The 25,752-nt window shown below is 49.6% G+C and overlaps 3 protein-coding genes across 3 annotated transcripts; all 3 read left to right on the top strand.

Annotated features, from left to right (window-relative positions):
- Window positions 1-1,739: 1,739 nt before the first annotated feature.
- On the top strand, window positions 1,740-11,137 carry LOC131267189 (transient receptor potential-gamma protein). The gene is made up of 16 exons (XM_058269983.1): window positions 1,740-1,867; window positions 1,958-2,195; window positions 2,305-2,447; window positions 2,950-3,139; window positions 3,205-3,387; window positions 4,820-4,931; window positions 5,528-5,650; window positions 5,822-5,968; window positions 6,222-6,361; window positions 6,799-7,067; window positions 7,341-7,451; window positions 7,511-7,706; window positions 7,775-7,969; window positions 8,545-9,106; window positions 9,170-9,660; window positions 10,462-11,137. The coding sequence occupies exons 1-16, from the start codon at window positions 1,755-1,757 to the stop codon at window positions 10,942-10,944; spliced, it is 3,696 nt and encodes a 1,231-aa protein (XP_058125966.1). The 5' UTR covers window positions 1,740-1,754; the 3' UTR covers window positions 10,945-11,137.
- A 2,377-nt stretch (window positions 11,138-13,514) lies between these two features.
- LOC131267556 (multidrug resistance-associated protein 1-like) lies at window positions 13,515-18,337 on the top strand. Its single transcript, XM_058270463.1, has 5 exons — window positions 13,515-13,538; window positions 13,617-13,695; window positions 13,744-13,901; window positions 14,078-14,601; window positions 14,804-18,337. The coding sequence occupies exons 1-5, from the start codon at window positions 13,515-13,517 to the stop codon at window positions 18,216-18,218; spliced, it is 4,200 nt and encodes a 1,399-aa protein (XP_058126446.1). The 3' UTR covers window positions 18,219-18,337.
- Window positions 18,338-20,115: 1,778 nt separating this feature from the next.
- Window positions 20,116-25,385, top strand: LOC131265646 (multidrug resistance-associated protein 1-like). Its single transcript, XM_058267929.1, has 6 exons — window positions 20,116-20,151; window positions 20,608-20,907; window positions 21,003-23,146; window positions 23,213-24,670; window positions 24,739-25,120; window positions 25,191-25,385. The coding sequence occupies exons 1-6, from the start codon at window positions 20,116-20,118 to the stop codon at window positions 25,383-25,385; spliced, it is 4,515 nt and encodes a 1,504-aa protein (XP_058123912.1).
- Window positions 25,386-25,752: the final 367 nt, after the last annotated feature.

The following is a 25,752-nucleotide window of genomic DNA, read 5'->3' as shown; positions in this document are numbered from 1 at the left end:
GAGATGCCAACGAATCCGGCCGGTGTGTGAAAGTCATCGTTGGCTTAGTGTTCGCTATCAAATTTCGCGCGCACCGAGGGGAAAAGGCTAGAACTCGTCGTCGGAAACTTTAGCTCACCTTCGCGAGGACATGAGGAAAATGTCACCGGCCGTTCATTTATAATGCATTCGAGTGTCACCGAGAGCAGTGGAGTGAAAGGGGGGTGGGAGTATTCCTGGTGCATTTGCAAACTCGATTCCCACTGTGTGTGGGTGTGCAAGCGCTTACCACGACCATACGACGGCGTAATCCTACTTCTGCACGCTCGAACCCGAACCCGAACGGACGAAGGAAAACACGGCACCAGATGGTCGTTTTCCCGCGCGGCCCATCGCGCCGGTGCGCGTGCCATCGTCGGTGACGAAGGATGAAGAAAGGATTATATTCCTTCACCCGTCCGCGGAGCGTCTTCCCGTAGGGCTCGGTTCCGTGCAAACTTCCCACGCGCCGTGTGCCATTGTTCGCGACGATGGTACACATCATTATAGTTGGATCATTGCAAACACTCGCTTCCGCTGTCCGGGATGGACGGACGCCGAGATCCGCTAATGAAGATGGCCAGCAGCTCGGGTGCGAACCCGGGGTTGTGTGTTCCGTGGCACCACCATTACAAAGCCCGGGAATGTGCGGTAAAAACGTCCATTTATCTCAATCTAGGAGGGCCTTGCCGATCGGATGGCGGGAAAGCGATCGGTGATAACGGCAAAGTGATCCATTATTCAGAGCCAACTTGTGATGAACATGATGTTAACAATTTTATGGTTTCCATCCGACCTGAGGAACGGTTTATTTTTAATTTAAGCGTAGTTAGATTGCACCCAGATTCAAATTAGCCGTTGCTAGTAATCAAATAATCTTTCCTTTTCCCTTTTTTCCTTCGTTTGTCGATTGTTTCAGGGAACCCATCTGGCTTGAGGAATTTAATTTGGAACTGGAATAAAAGTGATATCGCGAACATGATGTTGCGTACATATCTTTAAAAGCGGGCTTGTAAAACTGATCCTTAAACGAGATGCCTCTGTAAAGTGTGGCTACTTGGAAGAAATGACGACCATCGAGCTGGTTCCCCCGACTGTCAACTCTCACAGCACGTGACCAAAAGAAAAACAACCCACATAAAGGTCGCACACGGGGGCACCAGTTTCCAAGGGGAAACGCTGACTTTTCTGACGGATCTTCTTTTTTGTTTATAGCTCTTTAAATGATTGCACTCAACGTCGTCGATTCCGCCGAGCCAGCTGTGGCCTACGCCAGTAGCTTAAGATGGTTTTTTGTTGTTGTTTTGTTTCCTTTTACGACTCACCTTCGGCTGCCATCGACGACGGCGACGACGGGTCGGCATCGTCAACAGGATTCGTCGCTAGCGGGGGGATTTTTATGATCCTTCCGTGTAGAGAGATAGGCCGTATCTGTGGCGTGGTAGAAATCTTACGAATGTCCGTTTTTGGAACGTCTCGTCCAACGTGCAACCTTGTGTAGGACTGTAGGATTGTTCGTCTCTTGGGGGGGAGTTTTGTTTTTTCTTCCGTCTTCCGTGGTAGTATTGAACCTTGCGCGTGCTGTAACCGTGTCTTGATGTCCGGGTCGGAGACGATGAAGCTTCGGTTGTCTGTGCCGTTGTCTCTAGGCTGCAATTAACATTGACCATGTGCGATTAACAGAGGTTTTGTTTTTTTTACACACTCACCAAAAACAGCGCCATAGTATACACGGCATGATGGAGGAGGAGAACGTGGTCCGACCGCACCAGGAAATCGCCGCCCTGTCGCTGGAGGAGAAAAAGTACTTGCTCGCCGTGGAGCGGGGCGATGTCGCCACGACGAGAAGGTATGGCTCGAACCGCAATCGGGGCTCTGAATCAGCAGATCAATCTTACCGAAAACCCCAAACCCTACCGTGTCTCCCTTCTGTGGCCAGGATACTGGAGAAGGCGGAGGCGGAGTCGCACATCAACATCAACTGCGTCGATCCGCTGGGACGGTCCGCCCTGCTGATGGCGATCGACAACGAGAACCTGGAGATGGTCGAGCTGCTCATCAATCACCGGGTGGACACGAAGGACGCGCTGCTGCACGCCATCTCGGAGGAGTTCGTCGAGGCGGTCGAGGTGCTGCTGGACCACGAGGACAGCTGCCACAAGACCGGCGATCCGCACGTTAGTAGCCGGGTAGCCGAGGCCGGTGTGAAATCGATTGACCGTGAATTTATCATCCATTTCCTGTCCCCCTTTTTTGGCCCTTTTTCTTTTTCTTTTGGCTCAGTAGAGCTGGGAAGCACTGCCACCGGATACCGCCACCTTCACGCCCGACATCACGCCGCTCATACTGGCCGCACATCGTGATAACTATGAAATCATCAAGATTCTACTGGACCGAGGCGCCACACTGCCAATGCCCCACGATGTACGGTAAGGAATTGATTGGGTCTGGAAATTAACGCAAAAGGAATGAATCAGATATGTTGTGATACAATTTTGGTGAAGGACATTTATTTAAAAGGCAATTTTATATAGTCTTGGAATTACATCTAATTGAAGTTTATTATTTAGAAGATCTTAGATAATCATAGGATCAGAATAGAATTCTGGTTCCCAAACACTGGTTCGAACGATCCTCAGGATGTTCAGGACCCGGCTTGGTTCGAACAATCCTTAGGATCTTCAGGATCTGGCTACAGTATTGAGATCCAGATTCAGAATTCTTGATGCAGATTTTTGGGGATCCAGATTCTGATACTTTGGAATTCAGTTCCAGAGATTTAACTGACTTCAACCTACAGCTTTAGGCCGAGTTCAGGGTCCTTAGGATCTACATCAAGAGTCTTAGCTCTGAAGTCTCTTTTTTCCACCTTACGGATAGAGACAACTTCTTTAATGATATTCTGTTCTTTGATTCTTATTCCGTTGACAGATGTGGGTGTGATGATTGCGTCACCTCCCGGCAGGAGGACTCCCTCCGTCACTCCCGATCCCGCATCAACGCTTACCGGGCGCTGGCGAGCCCTTCGCTCGTGGCCCTTTCCTCCAAGGATCCCATCCTGACGGCGTTCGAGCTGAGCTGGGAGCTGCGTAGGCTGAGCTTTCTCGAGCACGAGTTCAAGGTAAGCTGAACGTTCGAAGTTCACCAAAAGTCATGGCTAATACTTACTTCCCTCTCTCTTTATAGAACGAGTACCAGGAGCTTCGACGTCAATGTCAGGACTTCGCTACGGCCCTGCTAGACCACACGCGATCCTCGCACGAGCTGGAGGTGCTACTGAATCACGATCCCACCGGACCCGCCTTCGAGCACGGCGATCGGATGCACCTAAACCGACTGAAGCTCGCCGTCAAACTGCGCCAAAAGAAGGTAAAGGATGAGCTGAGCTTGCCCCCAAAACTCCCAAAACGCATCAGTACATCAATATTCATGACCGTTAATTAGCATGCAATTGGCGTCGTCGCATCCGTACGGCTCTCGAGCACGGGGTCGCGGTTTGCCACTCGCTAATTGGAAGTAAACTTCGGCCACTCGGAGAGTTCGGCTGGCTTAATGGCTTTGGTTGGTGAAACTTTGACAGCGCGAGAGGGAGAGAGAGCGAAAATAAACGAGCCAGCGGAGAGGGAATGAAAGTGACTGGATTTACAGCTGACACAATATTTGCATAAAATGCCTCGCTCCAGCCCGAAGTGGAAGCTGAAAGCCTGCAACCGAACCCAGTTTGAGCACCGAGCTGGGAATGTAATGGCACACATGTTTATTGTTATAGTAATTGTTCTCCCATTCGCCACGCAGGGCCGTGATTTGCGCCGAGTGTGTATAAATGATATTTTTTGGGGGGGACATTATTCGGCCCGAATGTACCGAACCGAGTGCTTGCTGGGGGAAGGGTGGGTGTGTGAGTGTTTAATTTAATACTAAACGACCGAGGGAGCTTCGAAGGGCACCATCGACGCCAAGGTTGCGGAAAGGTTGCGAGTGCGATATAAAATCGTTCCGTCGCACTCGGGGCGCAAATGGAGGCGCCCGGTGTTTTGTCACAGAAGCGATTGCATTCCGTTCTGCTTTTTGTGTGTGAGACGGGGCTTGTTATACACCACCGTGTGGGATCGTTGCCGCACGATGAACGATATGATTGCCACCGGTGGAGGAAAAAGCAAAAATCCTCGCTGTCGCCAAGCGAAATTATTTCACCGTTAGGGACAATTTGTTCTTATTGAAAGAATCGCGAAAGAAAGCTTAAATACCGAGCTGAGACCAACACCAGCCCCCGGACGTGTGTTTTGTGTCCCTACATGGTTTTATTGAAACCGTTACGACCGGTTTGCCTGATGTGTGGTGTTTTGTGTTCGCTGGCGGTCCTTTCCACGTTGAATCGAGAAATCCAACGATTGTGGTCTCGTGCACAACATAAGCAAATCCGCCGCGCTGCTTCGTTACCCTTTGCCATCACATAAGGAGTCATGAAAATCTGCTAATCTTGTGCTCGAACGCCGGCGTTTCCGGCTGTCGTCGTGTTCAGCATGGCGCTTCCTCTTCCCTGCATGTAGTTGTTCTTTACGCGGGGTTAAATTTACCTGAAATTCGAACCCACAAGGCAACTGGAACGAACGTTCGGTTGAAGGGATTTTTCACTTGCTTGTGTGCTGTTCATGGTTGAACCGATTCGCACAATAATCGTAAAATTCAACCGGCTTCCAAAAGCGTTAAACCCACATGATAAAAATTTCCATTTTGTTTTTCTTAATTTTCGTGTGTGCTTTAAAATCAGTATGTTGTTTTCATTGTTCTATTTTTCCAGTTCGTGTCACATCCAAACGTGCAGCAGCTGCTGGCCAGCATCTGGTACGAGGGGTTGCCGGGCTTCCGGAGGAAAAACATGGCACTGCAGGCATTAGAAATCGTACGAATAGGTATGCTATGGTGCCGAACATGTTTCCCCCAACCAAACCAAAAATACGCAGGGAGTAATCTATATTGTTCAGAATAAACCATTTAATAAAATGCAGAAGCAAATAGACAAACCGTCGCTCAGGATGGATAGAAAAATGTTAACAGCTTTGGATGCGTTGTTACGTCAAAAAACAAATGAGACCTACGTTGTTTTCTTTTGATTAAGGCAAAGCAAAATGCACAAAGTTAACATCGTTTCATCCTAATCTCCATTGCGAATCTAATGAAATCTGGCATCAATGGAACGGCGAGTGCGGTTTTCCCTGGAACAATCATGTAATTGACTCATTAAGAAACACATTCCCGCAAAGCACATCCCAGCAGGGCACGGCGCAAATATGCCCAGGGAAACCGGGAATCATCAAACCAACCACTCATTAGGGTCTCCCGGCGTCCGGTTTGTCTAAGGAACGGAAAAAGTCAGGAACGACATCAAGGAATTTCTCGTTTCAGTTCTTCCTCGCAGTAATTCCCTTTGCGCGGTAATAATTAATCGGAAATCATCTCCGTCCGGCCCGGGGGGCGGGGCGGGTGGGGTGGTCTTCTCCTTTCGCAGGCATCATGTTTCCACTGTTCTCGTTCTCGTACATCATCGCCCCGCACTCGTCGCTCGGCCAAACGATGCGGAAACCGTTCATCAAGTTCATCTGCCACAGTGCGTCGTATTTCACCTTTTTATGTAAGTATATGTATGTTGAGGTCCTACCCCCGGGGGGGCGACGCCGTGAGTGTCCTCCGGTGAAAGTATCCCCGAACATCGAAATGTTGAAGTTGACGAGAAAAACAATCTTGTAATGCTTATCGTTTCTTTTTTTTTCTCCTCGTTCATCCTCGTGTTTCCTCCGGACAGTTCTTCTTATGCTGGCCTCGCAACGCATCGAAACGGTGATGGGTGGGGTGTGGGGGGCGGAGGTGAGCCAGCAGCATGACGAAGTGCCTACGAAGCGCGGGGCCAGCCCGACCCTGATCGAGTGGCTCATTTTGGCCTGGGTCAGCGGTAAGTCTTCCGGTTCTTCGATCTAATCTTAGATCCCGGTTCATCCTTTAAATAGTGAAGAAGAATAAAGGAATGAATGAGGGAATTAAAAATGAAAAATCTAATTAAAACTTTTCCACGGTCCAATGACCGATTCCCATGTAACCACCCTTCTGGGGGTGGGTTTCTAAGTTCATTTAAAAATTCTCGACTTCATTTCGTCCCCCCCCTTTTTTTTGCAACGGCCTAATTTTTCTTTTCCCGTTTTCGGTAGGATTAATCTGGAGCGAAGTGAAGCAGCTGTGGGACGTCGGGCTGCAGGAGTACGTGAACGATATGTGGAATGTGATAGACTTTGTGACCAACTCGCTGTACGTGGCCACGGTGGCCCTCCGGGTAGTCTCCTACTTCGAGGTAGGTCCACCGATAGGCAAACTTTTCGTCAATTTCCTTTTCCCCGGGGCCGCTCATCGATATTCGTGGGAAAGTTAATTGGATTTCTGCCGGAGGAAGTTGTTTACCGAAATGTTCAACTAAATGAACAGGCATCTACTTACCGTCCAAATGGCCCCGGCCGAGTTTGCCAAACGTTCGCGAAGGTCCTCCGCACCGTTTGGAGTGTCGCCTGAAGTACCGTGTACCGTACGTCAACGTTTGCTTAGGAAAGTTGCCTTCGTTAAAAGTCTGCACCGGTCGCAGTAACCGGCCGAAGTATCCCCATAGCAACTGAATGTTTCGCTCATTTGACACGAGTTTCTCGTGGAGCTCGTTGGAGTGCAATTAAATGTCTTACCACTAGCTGCCACACCGCAAGTTCCGAAGCTCACTCCACCGTTCTAATGGAATTGCAGGTTCAGAAGGAGATGACGTACAACAAGTTCGCCGCCGATTTGCCGCGCGAAAAGTGGGACACCTGGGACCCGATGCTCATCTCGGAGGGCCTCTTCTCGGCGGCCAACATCTTCAGCTCGCTCAAGCTGGTGTACATCTTCTCGGTGAACCCGCACCTGGGGCCGCTGCAGGTGTCGCTGTCCCGCATGGTGATGGACATCATGAAGTTCTTCTTCCTCTACGTGCTGGTGCTGTTCGCGTTCAGCAGCGGTCTCAACCAACTCTTGTGGTAATGTAGGGTGTTTAAAACCATGTTCCACCTTTTAGTATTTCTATGGGTAAACTGTAAGGTTGGTCATAATAATAATTGCCGTTTTGAGAGTATCATCTTCAGTTTTTATTCTAGTTGAAAATAAAAGATTTTGCAAATTAATCCAATGGCAACATTTCCACTGAATTTGAGAGTCTACACATTAAGTACTTAAGAGAAGAATCATACTCCAGACCAGACTTAAATAGTTCTCATCTAACTACTCTTGACTATGTGTATTACCCCACACAGGTACTATGCGGATTTGGAGAAAAAACGCTGTCCGGACGTGTCGAACTTTTCTGGAGTCAACATGACGGCGCAAGACCCGAATGCGTGTGTCGTGTGGCGACGATTTGCCAAGTATGAATCCACATACCTTGTTGAGGAACTCGTGTTCTAACCTCCCGTTTTTTGGGCAGCCTCTTCGAAACCATTCAGACACTGTTTTGGGCAGTGTTTGGGTTGGTGGATCTGGAAAACTTCGAGCTGGACGGGATCAAAATCTTCACCCGCTTCTGGGGGATGCTGATGTTCGGCACGTACTCGGTGATCAACATCGTCGTGCTGCTGAACCTGCTGATTGCCATGATGAATCACTCATATCAACTAATATCGGTAGGTGTCGTCAACCTGCCTGGGATTCACTGCCTTCAGTACTATCCTCTTTCGATTCCCTTCCACAGGAACGAGCGGACGTAGAGTGGAAGTTCGCCCGGTCGAAGCTATGGATCAGCTACTTCGAAGAGGGTGGAACGTGTCCACCGCCGTTCAACATCATACCGACGCCGAAGTCTCTGTTCTACGTGTTCCAGTGGATCAAGCGGAAATTCTGCGGACACTCGAAGGCTGTGAAAAAGGAACACATGAAAACGATTCGAGTAAGTCACCCCTAGAGAATGTCCCAACCAAGGGATGTCGACAACCCGGAGGTGATGGTACCCTTTCCAAATCCAAAAAGAAACCGAAAACACAAACATACAAGAAGAATCTCCGGGAGATTTCTACTGTCAGCGGATTTTGGAGGTCACACAAAGTCACACAGTCCAGTTGATGATCGAATGATGGAAAAGATCCCTGATCACGATCGGCACGCTTTCACGTCCCACAGTCACTTATTGGCCTGGCACTATTGGTTCGTTAGCCGCACTCACACACACTCACCTTTTGACCCCCCCACATCAAGCTTTTTGCCAGCTAACCACCGCTAGATGGCACACCACGGGATCCTTCCAGTTTTGTTAATGTGTGGTTTTACCATTTCTTTTCCCCCTCTTTTCCATTTCCTCTCTGTGCTCTATCGCTATCTTTAATTCTTCCTGCGCGCGTGTGTGTGTGTGACCGTGTGTGTTTTTTGCGCGTGTATGTGTGTGTGTGTTTTGGTACGGATGCCATTCGGGGTGGGGTTTCCTTTGCGGCTATTTGCTCTGGTGGTTTCTGGTTACATTCGTTTCAGCGGAAGGTCAAGCAGGCGAGCGAGCGGGACTTCCGGTACCAGAGCATCATGCGCAACCTGGTCCGGCGGTACGTGACGGTGGAGCAGCGCAAGGCGGAATCGCAGGGTGTGACGGAGGATGACGTGAACGAAATCAAGCAGGACATCTCGGCGTTTCGGTGCGAGCTGGTCGAGATACTGAAGAACAGCGGCATGAACACGGCGATCGCGACCGGCCAGGGAAGTGGCGTGGGAGGGAAGAAGAATCGCCAGAAGGAGCGCCGGCTGATGAAGGGCTTCAACATAGCGCCCCCGCCGGCCCCCGACGCCCCGCAGCATTTGACTCCGGTGTCGGAGTTTATGGCGCAGCTGCCGGACCATTCGCCGCACGAGCTGTTCGCGGGAGTGTTCGGGCCGGGCTTGACCCCGAAGAAGGCGCTGCACCAAGTGAACCCGATGCACCAGTACTCTTCCCAGTCGCAGAGCTCGTTCGGCGAGAACAACAACCCGATCCACAAGCTGGCAAAGCTGGCCCCGAAGTTTAACTCCAAGGGTCGTCCAGGGTCTCACAAAAAGCGATGGGGTACGAAATTGATTTTACATCAAATTCACCACAATATTTACGCGACTTTTCCTTCCTTCCTAGGCACCCTCATCGAAGCGGCCAAGCATGGCAGTGTGTCAAAGTTTATAGGGCGCTCCCGGTCGGAGGACTCGGTGTGCAATCACGGCCCGGGACGTGGCGAATCGGCCAGCCACAGCAATAGTCCGGCGTCGGACGAAGCCATCACGGAGTCGCCATCCGATTCGAACCCTAGCCTCGATCGGCCGGACGTGGAACAGTGTCCGGATCCACACAAACACCACAATCGCCAGCAGCGGCATCAAGACCAGAGGCGGCAGCACGGCGGAAGTGACCGGACGCAGCAGCACAGCGGCACGGGGAAGAGTGGACGAGGCGAAGCGAAGGAACATTCGCACCATTATCATCTGCACTTCGGAGCGCTGGCGGCTCTGAAGCGTAAGCGGAAAAAGTTCTCCAACAGCCGCAACTCGAGTCCGGTGCTGGAACCACCCTGCGAGGTACCTACGGTGACGAACGTGGTTAACTCGACGGCAGCGAATGCGAGCAGTAAGGTGAGGGATCTTGCCACCTCCATCTCATCGGTTCTGGTTATGCCTATTTCAATGTCGCAAGATATTGATTGGAGCAGAAAAGTGGAGTATCTCCTAGGAAGCCTTCATCGGTTCGATCCAGTTTAGATTGGAACTTTCTTGTGATAAAAGTAGAACCGCCACAAGAAAAAGGTTGTATGGAAAGTCGATTTAAACGGGAGCAATCCTTTATTCTCGGCTAATAAGCTAATTTTAAACGCTTCTTCAAGCTTACACTAATATTTGTAAATTCTATTTTCCTTGACAAAGAATGAAACGTTTCACGTTGCCATGGTAATTTCAGTTTACAAGTGCTGGTTTGGGGTCCAGAAGTTGTTTGAGAGTTGTTAGGGTTGTGGGAAAGTTGCTATCGTGTAACCGTCGCGATTTTTACAGGCTTTTTTTAGTGAATTGTGATTCATTGCGTAAATCTAGCTTACGATAGATGTCAGCGCCTGAACTGCACGATTGATGGTTCGCTGCTCAGCTGACGCCTTAGTTGACAATTTAAAACCCAACGCACGTCTTCTACCCATCATTAACCCGGTTTTGATGCCGGTTAGACCATGCGCAAGTTGCAGCCATTCATGAAGACGAGTGTTGGTTCAACACTCGACTCACCTAAGATGCATTTGTCAAGCGGGTGTGGAATGGATGCATTAAGACACGTACCTTCTTGTAAATTATATGAATCGCGCCCCACCCTTTCTGAAGCACCAACCCAACGGGCCGCTTGTTTCAACTCGGTTTGCTTATTCGTTCTCTCCCCTTCTCGCATCGCAGGTATTGCGACGTGCTTCCAGCGTGCCGGCACGTGGGGCCAGCGATGAGCCGGAAGTAGTTGAAAATGTGCGACCGGCACGGCACGAGGCCACCCAAAGCCAACAGCACTCGATCGAGCAGCAGCTGGAAGGGCCGGCCCCGCTGACGCCCTCCACCACCGAGGAAAGCGTCGACCAGCAGCCGTCGACGGTGCTTCCCCCCGTCGCTCCACTGGCCGTCCACAAGCACCAGAAGATCATCCGGGGCCGGAATAACTGCAACGAGCCGCTTCTTCGCCTCCAGGAACACCGGGACAGTGCGGACGGTGGCGAAGGTGGTGGAGCTTCCGACGTCGGGCTGAGCGGAAACGGTATGGCCGACCCGGGCGGTGGGCTGGGCACTAGTGGGGGACATTCCTCGGCTGCCTCGGCGTTACGCTCGGTGCCGAAGATACCGGGCGTCACTCCACTCCGCGGTCACCTGCACTCGCAGGGTTGGTTATAGGAGAAGGCAGTCCCGTACGGTCGCTGTGAGCTGGCACTCGTTAGACTTTTTGTGTAAATAAATACTTTGTAGTAAGCCAGAAACCTCGCTCCGGAACACATTCTGGCCTAGTGTGAAACGAGGTAACTGTGAGCGATTCAGTGAGAAAGAGTGAGTGTGTAAACTAGTCAAAAGCATCAATTCTAAACGAATCAGTAAGTGCGATGAGAAAAAGAAATAAGGATTTCTACGAGTCCCCCATTTTGTTTTGACCCCACATTTAAAGTTGGGTTTTTTCGCATGGTGCAGGGTGATCTTCGAAGCGCGATCCTGTCGCGTTCTCCCTGCGGAAGGGCGCGGTCTCGTACTCTTTGGGCGACGCAAGGAGAACTAACACACGATCACCAGATCCAGGACCAGACGATCTGCAATCTTTTAAATAACCTCTATCACAAACGGTTACAATAAAGGGACCAAGGGTCTCCGAAAATAAGGCAGTGGCGTATGTGTAGTAGTGATGATAGAATGTAGGTGTTAAACATTTGCGTTGTTAATGCTACTGGGAATCGTACAGGTTAAAAAAAAAACATAAATGCAAACTACGGCAAGATCGGTCTAAATATCACTCTCCAACGTAACTCCATTGGTCCACGCGAAAAGCGCGATAAGCGATAAAAAAGAAGGAAAAATACACACGAACCAACTGGAAAATCGAACTTGCATTCTTGTGCGTACTCTTTTAATCGTTCACTAGTGTAAAACAACAGTGTAGTAAATAAAATTGGAGGTGCGGTCATGTGTACACCCAAAGTACGCAAAGTACGCTCCCCACGTAGAGTATGTTATATCAAAACATAAATCAACTACAATGTTCGATGGGTCTATGAACCCTCCAACGGTTTAGCACTTGTGACTCACCAACAACGCACTAGACGAACAAAAAACCAAACAGAAAAAACGGGTTGAATTATGAGCAGATGAATCACGAACGCCGTTCACGAAGGGTAAAACGATGCGATAAACGTGTCGGTTAAAAACTTGTCACGAACGTTTTAGTGATTAGAAAACGTTACTTCACTCTAACCGAATAAGACACACGTAACTATAAATTTAAAAAAAAAACCACTTAACACAAGAAGTAAAAAGGAGGCCTTATAGTAAAATGTAACAGAAAAATATATGATAAAGTAAAGGAAAAAAGAAACAAGAACATAAATTAACTTACACTAAGTTAAGTCAACCCCTTTTCGATCGGTAAAGGTCGACGAAGGTGAAACAACCAACCAAAATAGCCCTAAAAGGTGAAAAGTAGACAGGAAAATAAAACCATTATGATAGTGCACCACAACAATTGATTCGTTATTGGGTAAAGTCAAGTTTCGTTAGTTTATAAAACTATTATTAACCGTAGCAGTATGGATGAGGAGTGGGGCGACAATGAGCGTTCATATTAACAGTAGTAGAAACAATAATCCTTAAGAACGAAACACATGTTTAGAAAAGAAAGAAAAGAAATATATACAATATTAACCGACACAATGGTGGGCCAACGGGGTCCAGCTTAGCCGAAACCAATGCATACGATACGGAGCAGAATTGTAGTCCGAAGTAACGAATGTAGATAACAACACGGTCCCCGAATGGTTGTAGGGAATGATGTTAGGGTGTTGGAGAGGAGTTGTTAGGAGGGGTGTCATGGGATGGATGATATAATGGATGCTGTTGAGTTTTAGCCCTCGTACTCTTTCGAGAGTCCTACGTAAAACTGGAAGAGGAAAGACTTTAGACCGACTAGGAGTATAAGTGGTTTAAGCGGAATTAGGTAGGGGCCGGAAGTGAAGGTGAGGTCGACTATGGGGATGGTATGTCACAAATCCAATCAAAGACGTAAAAGCGAACTCTAATAAATATCTAATTTATTTGAAAGTAAACTTGCCCTCTAATTATTTTTCTTGTAAACCTTTACATCAAATAAATGACAGTTCTTCTCGAACATCGTGGGTTTCCTTGTTTAAATCTTAAATCTGCCGACAAATGCACTCAAACGAGGTATAGTTTTGCGCCACACTGTACTCTCGATGCAACCTTTGTGCGAGTACATGCACTTATACAGATGTGGGAGGAAGTGCAGTTTGGCAGGCGAAGGGTGACACGACTGCAATGGTGGCGCTATCAAATACTTTTTTATTTACCTTTTGTTTTACTCACCAACACTGCCCTTTTTTGTGTCCCGCGAGTAATCAGTAACCTCCACCGTTTGTATTTTTGTGTTTCTCTGACTCTTTTTTCCTCGCCTTCGATATGACCATCTCCGTTGCTATCTTCCTCTCTCACTGTTTTCCTTCGAATCGCCAAGACGTTAGCAGCTATTTTCTGAGCAACGAATAAATACCTCTCGAGACATCATCCTCTCAGCTTGTGGTGAAGGATGCCCGAATGGTCGCCAGGTTTCCTGAGAACAGTTTGCGCTTGACCACCGCGAGAAAAACAGCTACCGCGGAATCGGCCGGCTCGCGGATCGATGTTGAGTACATTTCCATTCCGTACACCGACGGAGCAACGTCCGCAGAGTGTCGCCGGCAAGAAAAGCGATGATCGAAGTAGGAATCGATTTGGTGAGTGTGTGAGAGTTAAGTCGTTAGGTGTTGTTTTCGTTTTTCCGAACGGGTTTGTTTGTTTTTCCCTTTCATCAGTTGGACCATGGGGTGGTGTACGGGCTACAGTATCTCCTGCTGTGGATACTCGGTTGGTCTGAGTTGTTCTACATCGCCCATCATAGTGCGTTTCGTTGCGGTTCACCCACGGCGACGCTGGATGGACAGAGTGCATCGCTAGGGCACTCCTCCCGGGGTACTTCCGGTCGGTTGCTTTCCATCGGTCTCATTTTCCTCACCCTGGCTAGCACAGCCCTGGCCGTCTTCCGGGAGGTCAGTGAATCGGATGGGACGGTAGCGAAGGTGATCGAAACGATATCTATGGTAAGTAGTGGATGCTGACGACCTTCAGCCGAGACATTGTAGTCATCGTCGACATCATTACCAAGCGGTTGATCCAACAAATTCTTATCAGCACGCGCAGCCTCGCAACGTCTCAACGTGGATAGCAGTGGTACGATAAGAGCACTCACCGTCCTCTTACTCTCTTCCCACCCCAGATGCTGGTGTGTTTGATACAGATTTACACCGTCGGTCGTAATGTGGACCACGTTTATCTGTTCTCCTTCTGGACACTCCGGCTGCTCGCCCTCTCCATGGACGTGCTGGAGTATTGGGAAAGCTACGATCTCCTTCACACCTTCTTTGCCGTCGTGTGGTTAGTGCTGTGTTCCATCAAGTCACTGCGAACCCCAGCGCCACCGTCCCACACCGAGCCCAATCTCATTCGGCAGCTTTACTTCTCGTGGTTGGATCCACTCTATCGGGAAGCGCACAGTGGAAGTGCCTCGTTCTACGATGGAAAGATCTTCGACCAACTTCAGGACGATCGCCGCTGTGACGCACTGTTGGAGTGGTTCCGAAACCCCAGAAACGGGGGAGCATACGCCGCAGTCGGAAAAGCCGAAGATCGAGTGGTAACGATCGGGAAACTACTCGCTCCATTCCGCTGGGATATCGTTTGCACCGGATTGAACCGTTTTGTGTCGGTTTCATTCTACTTTCTCTGCTCGTATCTCTTGAGGTGAGTAAACGAAGCCACTCTTGATACTCGCTTGACGGTGTTATCTTACGTTGAGTCAACGTTGAGAAAACACTTCACGGGATTACCTCAATCAAAGTGATTTCTTCAAACACACTCTTGGTTATCGATGACACCATTGACGCCATTCATTCAGCGGATGATCTAATGGCTGGGTCTGCTTTGTTTCTCCGGTTTCTTGTAGAGTTCTACTTGAGGAAAACCAATCACAGATGGTGCAGAAGTGGATCGTAACGGGGTTGTTTGCCACTTCGATAACGATTGCCGTTCTCAACACGCAATACCAGCACGCTACGCGTGACATCGGTCTTCGCCTGCAGTCGCTCCTGATGGGAACGGTCTACGAAAACATGCTCCAGGAGGTTCCACCACTAGCGTCCAGTGCCACGCTTACCACCGACACCGGTACGTTTGTGTCGCTCATGCAAAACCTGCACATGATGTGGTCCGGTCCGCTCATCATCCTCGTAACGTTCGGTGCCCTTTGGTGGATCATCGGTTGGACAAGTGCCGTCGTCGGTTTCCTCATCATGGGCCTCACCATCTGGGGGACGATGGTCCTGGCGAGGAAACTGAACGTACAGCAGATCGCCATCAAACGTGCCATGGACGCACGGGTGAAGCTGACCACCGACTCGATCGAGCAGATACAGCAGATCAAATCCGACCAGCTGGAGGAGGTGATGGAGCGTCGGATCGGAGCACACCGAGGTCAGGAGTTGGGGCATATGCGCGCAAGCATATGGTACGAAGCGACCAAGCACTTGGTCGGGATCGCGACACCGATGGTGGTGGCGTACGGTACGTTTCTCTTCATGGAGATCATCGGCAGTGGGTCGTTGCTGACGGTTCAGTCGATGTTTGTGGCCATTTCGTTGTTCAACATCACACGTTACCCTATGTCGGTCATGCCAACCCTTTTCACCAGCTGGAACGACACAAAACTAAGCCTACAGCGGATCAACGTGTTCATTCAGAGTGGAAACAAGGAGCTGGAGCAACCAGCTCTTCCAACACAACCGCCGAGTTCCTCATCCGGGTTGAACGGCGGGGCACAGAAGCGTATCCGGCAGGTGTCGGAAGAGCTGAGCAACATTCTAGTCGATCAGAATCACCGGCAACCGGAAGTGGTACAGATTGATCGAGGCCAGTTCTCCATCAAGGATAAGATGGTACTGCACGACATCAGTCTAAAGCTTCGCCGGGGAACATTCACTGCCCTTTATGGTACACATGCGTCCGGAAAGACGTCCCTGTTGCGTGCAATCATCGGATCGATCCGCAAGACATCCGGCACGATGAATGTCCCAGTGGAAACCATGTCCTACTGTCAGCAAACACCCTGGATCCACAGTGGGACGGTGAGGAGCAACATCCTGTTCGGGGAAGTGTTCGACCCAGCTCGGTACGCGCAAGTGATCCGTGCCTGCTGTCTGGAGGAGGACTTCACGTCGTTCACCGGTGGTGATCAGCGTATGGTTGGTGACGGAGGTCATTCACTGTCCGGCGGACAGGCGTCTCGTGTTTCACTGGCTCGTGCCGTCTACAAGAAAGCCCAACTTTATCTTTTCGACGATCCACTCAAGTCGCTTGACCTCAACGTGAGCCGGAAGGTCTTAGAGGAAGTGTTCAATCGATCGAGTGGACTGTTGGCTGACTGCACGTGTTTGTTCGTGTCGCACAATCCGGAGCATCTACAGGTTGCCGACAGCGTTGTTATTATGCGGGAAGGAACCATCGAGGACATTCTGAACCCATCGCAAACGATCGAACGGTATGGCTCGGTGATATTCCCAGGAGATTTGGAAGTGGACGAAGAGAAAAGTCCACAAGAAAAAAAGCTAACCAAAAACGGCAATCCGCTTCCAATGCGGAATCGTAAAAGGATTACTAAATCCCAGAGCGAACCAAGCCACCAAGGAAGTGTTCCTATAAGGCTTTACGTTGATTTTGGTCGCATGCTTGGATGGTTCAACTGCACGCTAATAGTCGCCCTGGAAACGATCGTCACATGGCTCGACATCTACATCACAATCCGGTTGGCTCAGCAGAAAGAAACCGGACTGCTCCTCACCGGCGCCATCGTGATCGGTTGGACTATTTGTCTGTTTTTGAAAACGGAATTGCTGCACTTCCGGGGACTTTCACTCGCAAAAAAAACTCACATCAACATGCTGGCCACCATATTCCGGCAGCCGATGACGTTTTTCGATCAGAACGATTCCGGTGTGGTCGTGAACCGCTTTTCGAACGACCTCAACGTGCTCGATGCAAAGATCGTCCCGTCCGTTCGAAACGTGCTGACAAGCTGCTTCGCCGTCCTCGGCACGTTGTTCCTTTTCGCCTACAAGTTAAGCAGCGTCCTCCTACTGTTAATAATGGCCGTCGTGTGCGCAGGTGCGTTGCTGTTCGGATTGAGTCGCCTGTTGAGCTACCATTTGCGTGTGGCGCGAACACTGAAGCGCCTTGAATCGAGCTCACGATCCCCGATTGTGCTGCAGTACAACGAAACGGTGCAAGGCATCGACACGATCAAAGCGTTTGGGGCGGAAAAGCGATTCTTCCGGCAGTTTCTCGAGCGCGTCGACCAGCACCAGAACTACGTCTACCATAACCTGGCTGCACAGCGTTGGATCGGCATTCGACTGGAGTTTATTGGTGCGATCGTCATCTACTACGTTGCCCTGCTGACCGTAACCTATCGCTCGCTGGTTGGGATGACGTTTGTTGCCATCATCGTGAGCTACGTTTTGCGGTTGATTCCGTCCCTCAATGGATTGCTCTTGGCTTCCGGTTTGCTCGAGGAAAATATCATATCCTTCGAGCGGGTGTCACAGTATTTGAATCTCCCCCGGGAATACCTCGACGACGGCGGTGTTGCCTATCCGACCAACAACGCCAACGGCAAACCATCAAGGGGGCCGATCGAGTTTCGTGATTTCTCCCTCGCTCACGCCGACGGCTCGACCGTCCTGCACAATCTCACCCTTACGATCGGGGCAGGGGAAAAGGTGGGCATCATCGGTCGCACCGGAGCCGGCAAGTCTAGCTTCGTTGGGGCGTTGTTTCGGTTCTACCCGAAGCACACATCCGGATACATACTGATCGACGGTGTTGATGTGGCGAAAATCTCACTCAAAAGCCTCCGACGCTCTATAGCCCTCGTCCCGCAGAGTACGACGCTGTTGAGTGGCCGGGTTCAGGACTTTGTTGACCCTCACAATGCACATCCGATCGAGCGGTTGACTTCGACCCTGCGTCTCTGCGAGCTGGGCAACGTTCCGCTGGATGCCGCTCTCGAGGAGCTGTCCGTTGGCCAACGTCAACTGCTCTGTATGGTCAGGGGACTTCTGTACAACCGTCCGATCATCGTTCTGGACGAGGCAACCTCCGCATTGGATGATGGAATGGAGAGACTAATACTGAGGTTGATACGCGAGCACTTCCACGATCGTACGGTGCTGATGATCGCGCATCGACTCAACACGGTAAAATCCTGTGATCGTATTCTGTGGCTGCAAGACGGACGAATACACAAGCTGGCCCCACCGTCGGATTTTTCATCCGAAGACTGGAATGTTCTGAAGCATGGAGTGTAACCGCTTCAGCGAGTGATTTGAAATGTACTTACATATTTATACCATTGATCTATTTTGATACGAATATTTACATAATGCCGTATTATTTTGCTAACAAATAAAACTATAAAATAGCGGAAACTTTATAGATATTACATTATTTGCGGACTTACATTGTGCGTGATCCGTTTTGCGCGTGATTCGTTTTGCGCATGACAACCACGTGCTCGATCGATGACAGCGTCCTCTGTGGGGAAACGAATACAACTCTTTTTTAAATCATGGTTACAACGAACGTTTCAACGGGCAATCAATGCGCACGTTTCTAGAATGCTTATGGTGTAACGTACCAAGACCAATATTCGCTCAGTAATAAGCAATTTACCTTAAAACCACCACGCACTGCAAGTGTGGGAGCATTAGCGAACACAAAACTGCCTACTCACGTTCGATCTATAAGGTGCGCGGTATGCGGAGTATCTTATCTTATCGAAGGCCGTGACCGTGGTATGGAGCGCGTCTATTCCGTCAATTGTGTGATTGTTTTATATGTTGTTGCCCGTGCGCTCCAGTTCCGGAATTGCACATTATTTTGCAAGTCAGTATGAAATTTTTACTTAAGTCATTGTAAGGATGGAGGGGTTTTCTAGCAAAATAACGCCGCGTACATGGATCAAACGAGAATGCACCGGATACTGTTAACCAGCTATGTGTTTGTATGTTTTTAAATCTGTGCCCGAAAAGTATGTCGTTTGACTGGAACTAGGAATGTCGGACAATGACGATCGCTACCGCCACGGGGCGTTACACAATTGAGACGATCGACACACCAACCGCTGACCTCCGTGGTCAATTGGACTATGCAGAAATGGTACAGCATGCTGCCAGCATGCCTAGGGTCTATAAAAAATCTGCTCCGACGATCGGTATGTCGCTCGCACATGAGTTGCTTTTTATGTCGTTATTTTGAGGTGCTGTTTCCTTCGTTATCGTCACTGGAGCCCTTTTCGGGCCGATGACTGGTGGATGACTTGCACCGACCATGGGGCGGCGATTAGAGCACCCCGGACATGGAAAGATGGACAAAAAAGGGAAAGATCTTATCGGCTTCGAGCTAGTCGTAAATCGCGTGGACGCTTATCGGAAATCAACTCATCCAAAGCTCAGCATGTTTTTGGGACGGTTTGGTGTAGGATAAACTATGGGAAAGGGTTTCGTTTAAAATCAAAATTGGAAAATGAAATAACATACTCCATATCTTTAATGAAAAAACATCCTCAAAATGTAAAAAAACTTACTCTATATATAGTAACGGGAACAACTGTACTAATTTAGCCAATTTGGTATTGAGGCCATTTTTGGACGTTGAAGTGTCGTTAGATGTCATTAAAAACATCCAATTTTTGTCCATCGATGCCTTTTTCCACAATTTCTAGATCAATTGAGCTAGCGGTCAAAACACAAACACTCGATGCAAATCCCTCCAAGGCACACATACACAAACACACGCAGACAATAGGTGGCCACTTTCCGCCGACACCTTATCGTTCGATGCGCGTACGATAAACAGTCGGTGTCAACTATATTTTAACCCCCGTTCGGTGATCAGGTCCAATCAGTTGACTAGAAACATCGAACAGCGAAGTACCAACCTTCGGTACTTCAAACGTCTCGGAAGAACACGGTGAACGCATTCGGTAGCGAGTGGAGAGCAACCAGTAGACCGATAAGTAGTGAATCGACTAATAGTGGAATATTTGTGGCTCTAGTGGAGTGGTTCAATAGTTGGAAAAGATTATTGCAATCAAGTGACCTAGAGACAATCGGCGAATTGCTCAATCCACTCTGGCTAGATCTTGGCGATCTTCGTTTCCAGTAGATAGTGAATGTTCCAGCAGTTTCATACAGTGCTATTCCGATGACATTTGAAGAGTTCTGTGGGGGTCCCTTTTGGGTAAGTGGGCTGGATTGTGTGCAACTTAAAAAACCATTTCTGAAAAACTTAATGTGAAAAACAAATTCCTTAAAATAACGACACACCCCGAATATTTGATCACTCGCTGAAATCATGATTAGGATACTGGTGGTGGGTGAGGAGTTTGATAAGATTTATCCATATCGGGAGTTGGCCCAACTGCCACGAGCATGAATCAGGCTCCAGCCTGACGTCGATATCGATAATGCGTGGTTCCACCGAAAAGGGATTAGTGTACGATGAGTTGAACAAATCGAGTGTCGAAGTTTGACGCAATGGCCTTCGAAAGGCGAATGGGAAAATTACGAGAGAATTCTTTTCTAAATTTAGACGTTCGGAATTTAAAAATGAAACTTTACAAACTTTTGATGACTGTACCCGACAATACTACCTTTAGAATAAGATTAAACAACTTGATCTTCGTCTGTTTTTCAGGACGATGAGCTAACATGGCGCGAAGAAAACCCAGATCTTACTTTTTGCTTTCAACGCATCATCCTACAATGGACACCATGCTTCTTCCTGTACGTTTTCTCCGTCTACGAAGCGTACCGCATCATCACCAGCCGATACCGGGACATACCGTGGAACTGGTTCAACCTTTCCAGGATGGGCTTCACCTTCGCGCTGATGGTGATGTCCTGGGTGGATCTCGGTGTGGTCGTACAGAATATTGACGAGCCGGAAGTGTTCGATGTGCAGATATTGGTGGCCATTTTCAATGCGCTCGCTTACGTAAGTGTCACTCATTTAATGTTTACTCTCTTCTGTGGATATTCTCGCGATACTCATCATCCTTATTATTCGTCAACTCTGTAATTGATAAATAGATCCTTGCGTTGGCGCTATACTTCTTCTACCGGAAGTATGGTATCCGAAGCACCGGAACAATGTTCATCTTCTGGTTCCTGAAGGCATTCTTCGGTATCATACAGATACGCACGGAAGCGCAACTGCACGAAAAACGCGGCTCTGGTACGGGTGACTTTGCCGAGTTCCAATTCGTTAGCTTCACAATCCAGTACACGTTTACGTGTGTCGTGCTGCTGCTTGAGCTCTTCCCAGATCGCGAGCCACGCTACAGCGAGTTCGCCAAGTTGAAAAATCCCAATCCCGAGCTCAAGAGTAGCTTCTTCTCGCGCCTGTTCTACTTGTACTTCAATTCGTACGCATGGCGTGGATTCCGCAAGCCACTTACCGATGACGACATGTACGATCTCAACCCGGAGGATACGTCGCGCGAGCTGTGTCCACCGTTCGATAAGTACTGGTACGAAAGTGTGGAAAAGGGCCGCCGTAAGCAAATCAAGGCAGACAAGAAAGCGGGCAAAGCGGGATTGGTGTACAAACCAAACGCAGCCACTAACGGATCCGTTCTCCCGGCAATGGTTAAAGCCTATGGTGGACCGTTCTGGTTCGCCGGTATGCTGCAGTTCGCTATTTCGGGGCTCCAGTTTGCGTCACCGTACCTGATGCAGGAGCTCATGGCCGTCATTGCGCTGGATGGACCGTTCTGGAAGGGAATGATCATTACCTTAGGGTTGTTCCTCACATCGCTGCTGATTGCGCTCTTCAACGGACAGTATTTCCACCGAACATTCCTGGTTGGGTTCCGCATTCGCACGGGGTTGATCAGCGCTATCTATCGGAAGGCAATGCGTATTTCTAGCTTCGCGAAGAAGGACACCACCGTCGGAGAGATTGTGAACTTGATGGCCGTCGATGCTCAGCGGTTCTTTGAGTTGACGTCCTACCTGCACGTCCTGTGGTCTGCTCCGTTGATCATTGCGCTCTGTATCTACCTGCTTTACGAGCTGCTGGGAGCTGCGGTGTTCGCTGGGCTGGGTGTGATGGTGATCATGATCCCGATCACAGGATTTATTGCGACACGTATGCGAGATTTGCAAGTCGAACAGATGGAGATCAAGGACGAGCGAGTGAAAAAGATGAACGAGATCCTCGGTGGCATCAAAGTGCTGAAGCTGTACGCCTGGGAGCCGAGCTTCCAAGATACGGTCGTGACAGTGCGTAACGAAGAGCTGGACGTGCTGAAGCGGGCCGCATACTACGGTGCCGGTACGTACTTCGTCTGGACGATGGCCCCATTCCTGGTTACACTGGCCTCGTTTGCGGTGTTCGTCATGTCGGACGAGGAGAACGTGCTCGATCCGCAGACTGCGTTCGTGGCGTTGGCTCTGTTTAACATTCTGCGTTTCCCACTGGCCATGTTCCCGATGATGATTACGTTCGCAATGCAGGCCTGGGTGTCAATTAAGCGTATCGACAAGTTCATGAACAGCGAGGAACTGGATCCCAACAATGTCACCCATAACAAGAGCGATAATGCAGTGGAAGTGAAGGATGGTACCTTCTCCTGGGGTGACGATGCACCGACGTTGAAGAACATCAACATAGCGCTCCGCCGGGGAAAACTTTCCGCTGTTGTCGGTGGTGTGGGAACGGGAAAAAGCTCCCTGATTTCGGCCCTCCTGGGAGAGATGGAGAAGATGAAAGGATCAGTGAACACTGACGGAACGATTGCGTACGTTCCTCAACAGGCGTGGATCCAAAATGCCACACTCCGGGATAACATTCTATTTGGAAAACCCTTCGACCAGAGGAAGTATGACAACGTCATCGAGTGTTGTGCTCTGAAGCCCGATTTGGCGATGCTTCCCGGTGGAGACACGACGGAAATCGGTGAGAAAGGTATCAACCTTTCCGGAGGACAGAAGCAGCGTGTCGCTTTGGCTCGAGCTGTGTACGCCGATTCTGACATCTACCTGTTTGACGATCCTCTTAGCGCCGTGGATGCCCACGTAGGAAAGCACATCTTCGAGAAGGTGGTCGGACCATCGGGAATGCTGGTAGGAAAGTCGCGACTGCTCGTCACACACGGAATATCGTTCCTTCCGTACGTGGAAGAAATATTTGTCATGAAGGATGGTGAAGTCTCGGAGAGCGGATCTTACCAGTAAGTGTAAAGTAATCACTCCAAGCGATGTAGTCACTAATGATGAATTTTGTTTTTTCCCCTCAGAGAGCTGCTTGATCAAAAAGGAGCCTTTGCCGAGTTCCTCACACAACACATCCAGGAGCTGGAAGATGAAGACGAAGATGAGTTGAAGCTCATACAGGAGGCACTCAAGGATGGTGAGGGTAAGAAAATCGTACAGCGTGCCATGTCAACCCGCTCGGAGCGTTCTGGCAGCAGTAACGGAAGTATTCGCAAGAAGCGCGTTAGCCGGGCGGAATCCCGTAACAGCAACAAACCACGAGCTGTAGAAGCACCGGCTCAACTCCCATCGGCGGCCACACTGATCGAGAAGGAAGAATCCGCCACCGGTTCGGTCGGGTACGTCGTGTACCTGAAGTACTTCAAGGGCATCGGTTTGTGGCTCGGCTTTTGGTCGATCTTCTTCAGTACGATCAATCAGGGTGCATCGATCTACGCCAACATCTGGCTCACCGATTGGTCCGAGGATCCGGAAGCGGCGACGGATAATTCGGTGCGTGATATGTACCTCGGAGTGTACGGTGGACTTGGCGGTGCCCAGTCGATCGCACTGTTAATCGCGTCCATCGCTCTAGCGCTCGGATGTGTACGAGCGGCGCGAGAATTGCACAACAGCCTGCTCGAAAGCTCCCTGCACATGCCGATGTCTTTCTTCGACACCACGCCGCTTGGTCGTATCATGAACCGTTTCTCGAAGGATGTCGATGTGGTTGACAATATTCTCCCGCAGTCGATTCGTGCCTGGTTGCTGATGTTCTTTAACGTGGTTGGCGTGTTCGTTGTCATTGGCATCTCTACACCGGTCTTCTTGGCTATCGTACCAGCGTTCCTCGTCCTCTACTATCTCATCCAGAAGTTCTACATCGCAACGTCCCGCCAGCTGAAACGTTTGGAATCGGTCACGCGCAGTCCGATCTATTCGCACTTCGGCGAGAGTATCACCGGACAGAGTACTATCCGGGCGTACAACCAACAGGACCGGTTCATGAACGAATCGGAACAGCGTGTCGACTACAATCAGCTCACTTCTTACCCGAGCATCATCGCTAACCGATGGCTTGCGGTGTGGCTTGAAGTGATTGGGGCGTTTGTCGTGTTCTTTGCCGCCCTGTTTGCCATGGTAGCTCGTGACTCGATTGGGCAGGCGACGGTTGGATTGTCCATCAGTTATGCACTCCAGATTTCGGCTACCTTGAGCTTCCTCGTGCGCATGACGGCTGAAGTCGAGACCAACATTGTGGCCATCGAACGGTTGGAGGAGTACACCGTGCTTCCCCGGGAGGCTGACTGGCAGAAGGGTACGGTCGATAAGGCGTGGCCCGCGGAAGGAAAGGTCGAGTTCAAGGACTATCAGATCCGGTACCGTGATGGACTCGATCTGGTTATTCGTGGCATTTCTCTCAATGTTCGAGGAGGAGAGAAGATCGGTATCGTTGGTCGTACTGGTGCAGGAAAGTCCAGTCTTACACTTGGTCTCTTCAGGTAAGCATTGAGATATTAACTCGAGCAACCGACATTCCATCTAACAAATGTTTTCATCATACTTGCAGAATTGTCGAAGCGGCCGGTGGACAAATCATCATCGATGGACTCGACATTTCCTCCATGGGACTCCATCAGCTGCGCAGCCGGTTGACTATCATTCCTCAGGATCCGGTTCTCTTCTCCGGAACGCTCCGAGCCAACGTGGATCCATTCAAGAGCTACAGCGACGATCAAGTGTGGAAAGCACTGGAACTGTCCCATTTGAAGACGTTTGTGAAAGGGCTTGCCGCTGGTCTGGACCACGAAGTGGCCGAGAACGGTGAGAATCTTTCCGTCGGTCAAAGACAACTGATCTGTCTGGCACGTGCTGTGCTGCGGAAAACGAAGGTGTTGATCCTGGATGAGGCAACGGCCGCGGTGGATCTGGAAACGGATGATTTGATTCAGGTAGGATTAAGGAAAGTAATTTTAACCACAACTAGGTTACTGATGTGTCACATCTTTTCTCATCCGACAGAAAACTATCCGCACGGAGTTCACCGACTGTACGATCCTCACCATCGCCCATCGATTGAACACCATCCTGGACTCCGATCGTGTCCTGGTCCTCGACAAGGGTCTCGTAGCCGAGTGTGACTCACCGCAGAACCTGCTCGCGAACAAAGAGTCGATATTCTACGGTATGGCGAAGAACGCGGGCATCGTTAGCTAGAACCATCACGCACCTTCATCGATACCTGGTGAATCTCGAATCGATACCGTGCACGAAGGATGCGACAAACGTTAGTTCCGATTTTCGCTTCGACCGAACACACAAGGGGAACGCAGGAAACCATCCCGGTACCTGCAAACTGCACGATATAATTTTCCCGAAAGAGAGTAGCTCTTTTCCACCGTCGGTCAAAAAGGACGAGGTGTTCATTTAAAGAGAAAGTTCAGTTACTTTGGTAGCACATGGAATGACAGGCAGTCAGACGCTCTGCCAAAATTATAATTACGCATTCACGCAAGAATATTTATTTTATCTAAACTTCTATGATATTGAATAAAATAGAACATAAAACATATTCAAAGTTGAC

Source organism: Anopheles coustani, chromosome 2, assembly GCF_943734705.1.
Source record: "Anopheles coustani chromosome 2, idAnoCousDA_361_x.2, whole genome shotgun sequence".
Lineage (NCBI taxonomy): Eukaryota > Metazoa > Arthropoda > Insecta > Diptera > Culicidae > Anopheles > Anopheles coustani.
The sequence above is the reverse complement of the archived record's forward strand: the minus strand, read 5'-3'. Positions and strand labels throughout refer to the sequence as shown.

Coding starts and splice junctions, on each gene's coding strand:
- LOC131265646 (XM_058267929.1), top strand. CDS start 20,116: ATGACATTTGAAGAGTTCTGTGGGGGTCCCTTTTGG. Junction 20,152..20,607: donor TCTGTGGGGGTCCCTTTTGG/GTAAGTGGGCTG, acceptor TCTGTTTTTCAG/GACGATGAGCTAACATGGCG. Junction 23,147..23,212: donor TCGGAGAGCGGATCTTACCA/GTAAGTGTAAAG, acceptor TTTTCCCCTCAG/AGAGCTGCTTGATCAAAAAG.
- LOC131267556 (XM_058270463.1), top strand. CDS start 13,515: ATGATCGAAGTAGGAATCGATTTG. Junction 13,539..13,616: donor TCGAAGTAGGAATCGATTTG/GTGAGTGTGTGA, acceptor CCCTTTCATCAG/TTGGACCATGGGGTGGTGTA. Junction 13,902..14,077: donor TGATCGAAACGATATCTATG/GTAAGTAGTGGA, acceptor TTCCCACCCCAG/ATGCTGGTGTGTTTGATACA.
- LOC131267189 (XM_058269983.1), top strand. CDS start 1,755: ATGATGGAGGAGGAGAACGTGGTCCGACCGCACCAGGAAATCGCCGCC. Junction 6,362..6,798: donor GGGTAGTCTCCTACTTCGAG/GTAGGTCCACCG, acceptor ATGGAATTGCAG/GTTCAGAAGGAGATGACGTA. Junction 7,068..7,340: donor GGTCTCAACCAACTCTTGTG/GTAATGTAGGGT, acceptor TACCCCACACAG/GTACTATGCGGATTTGGAGA.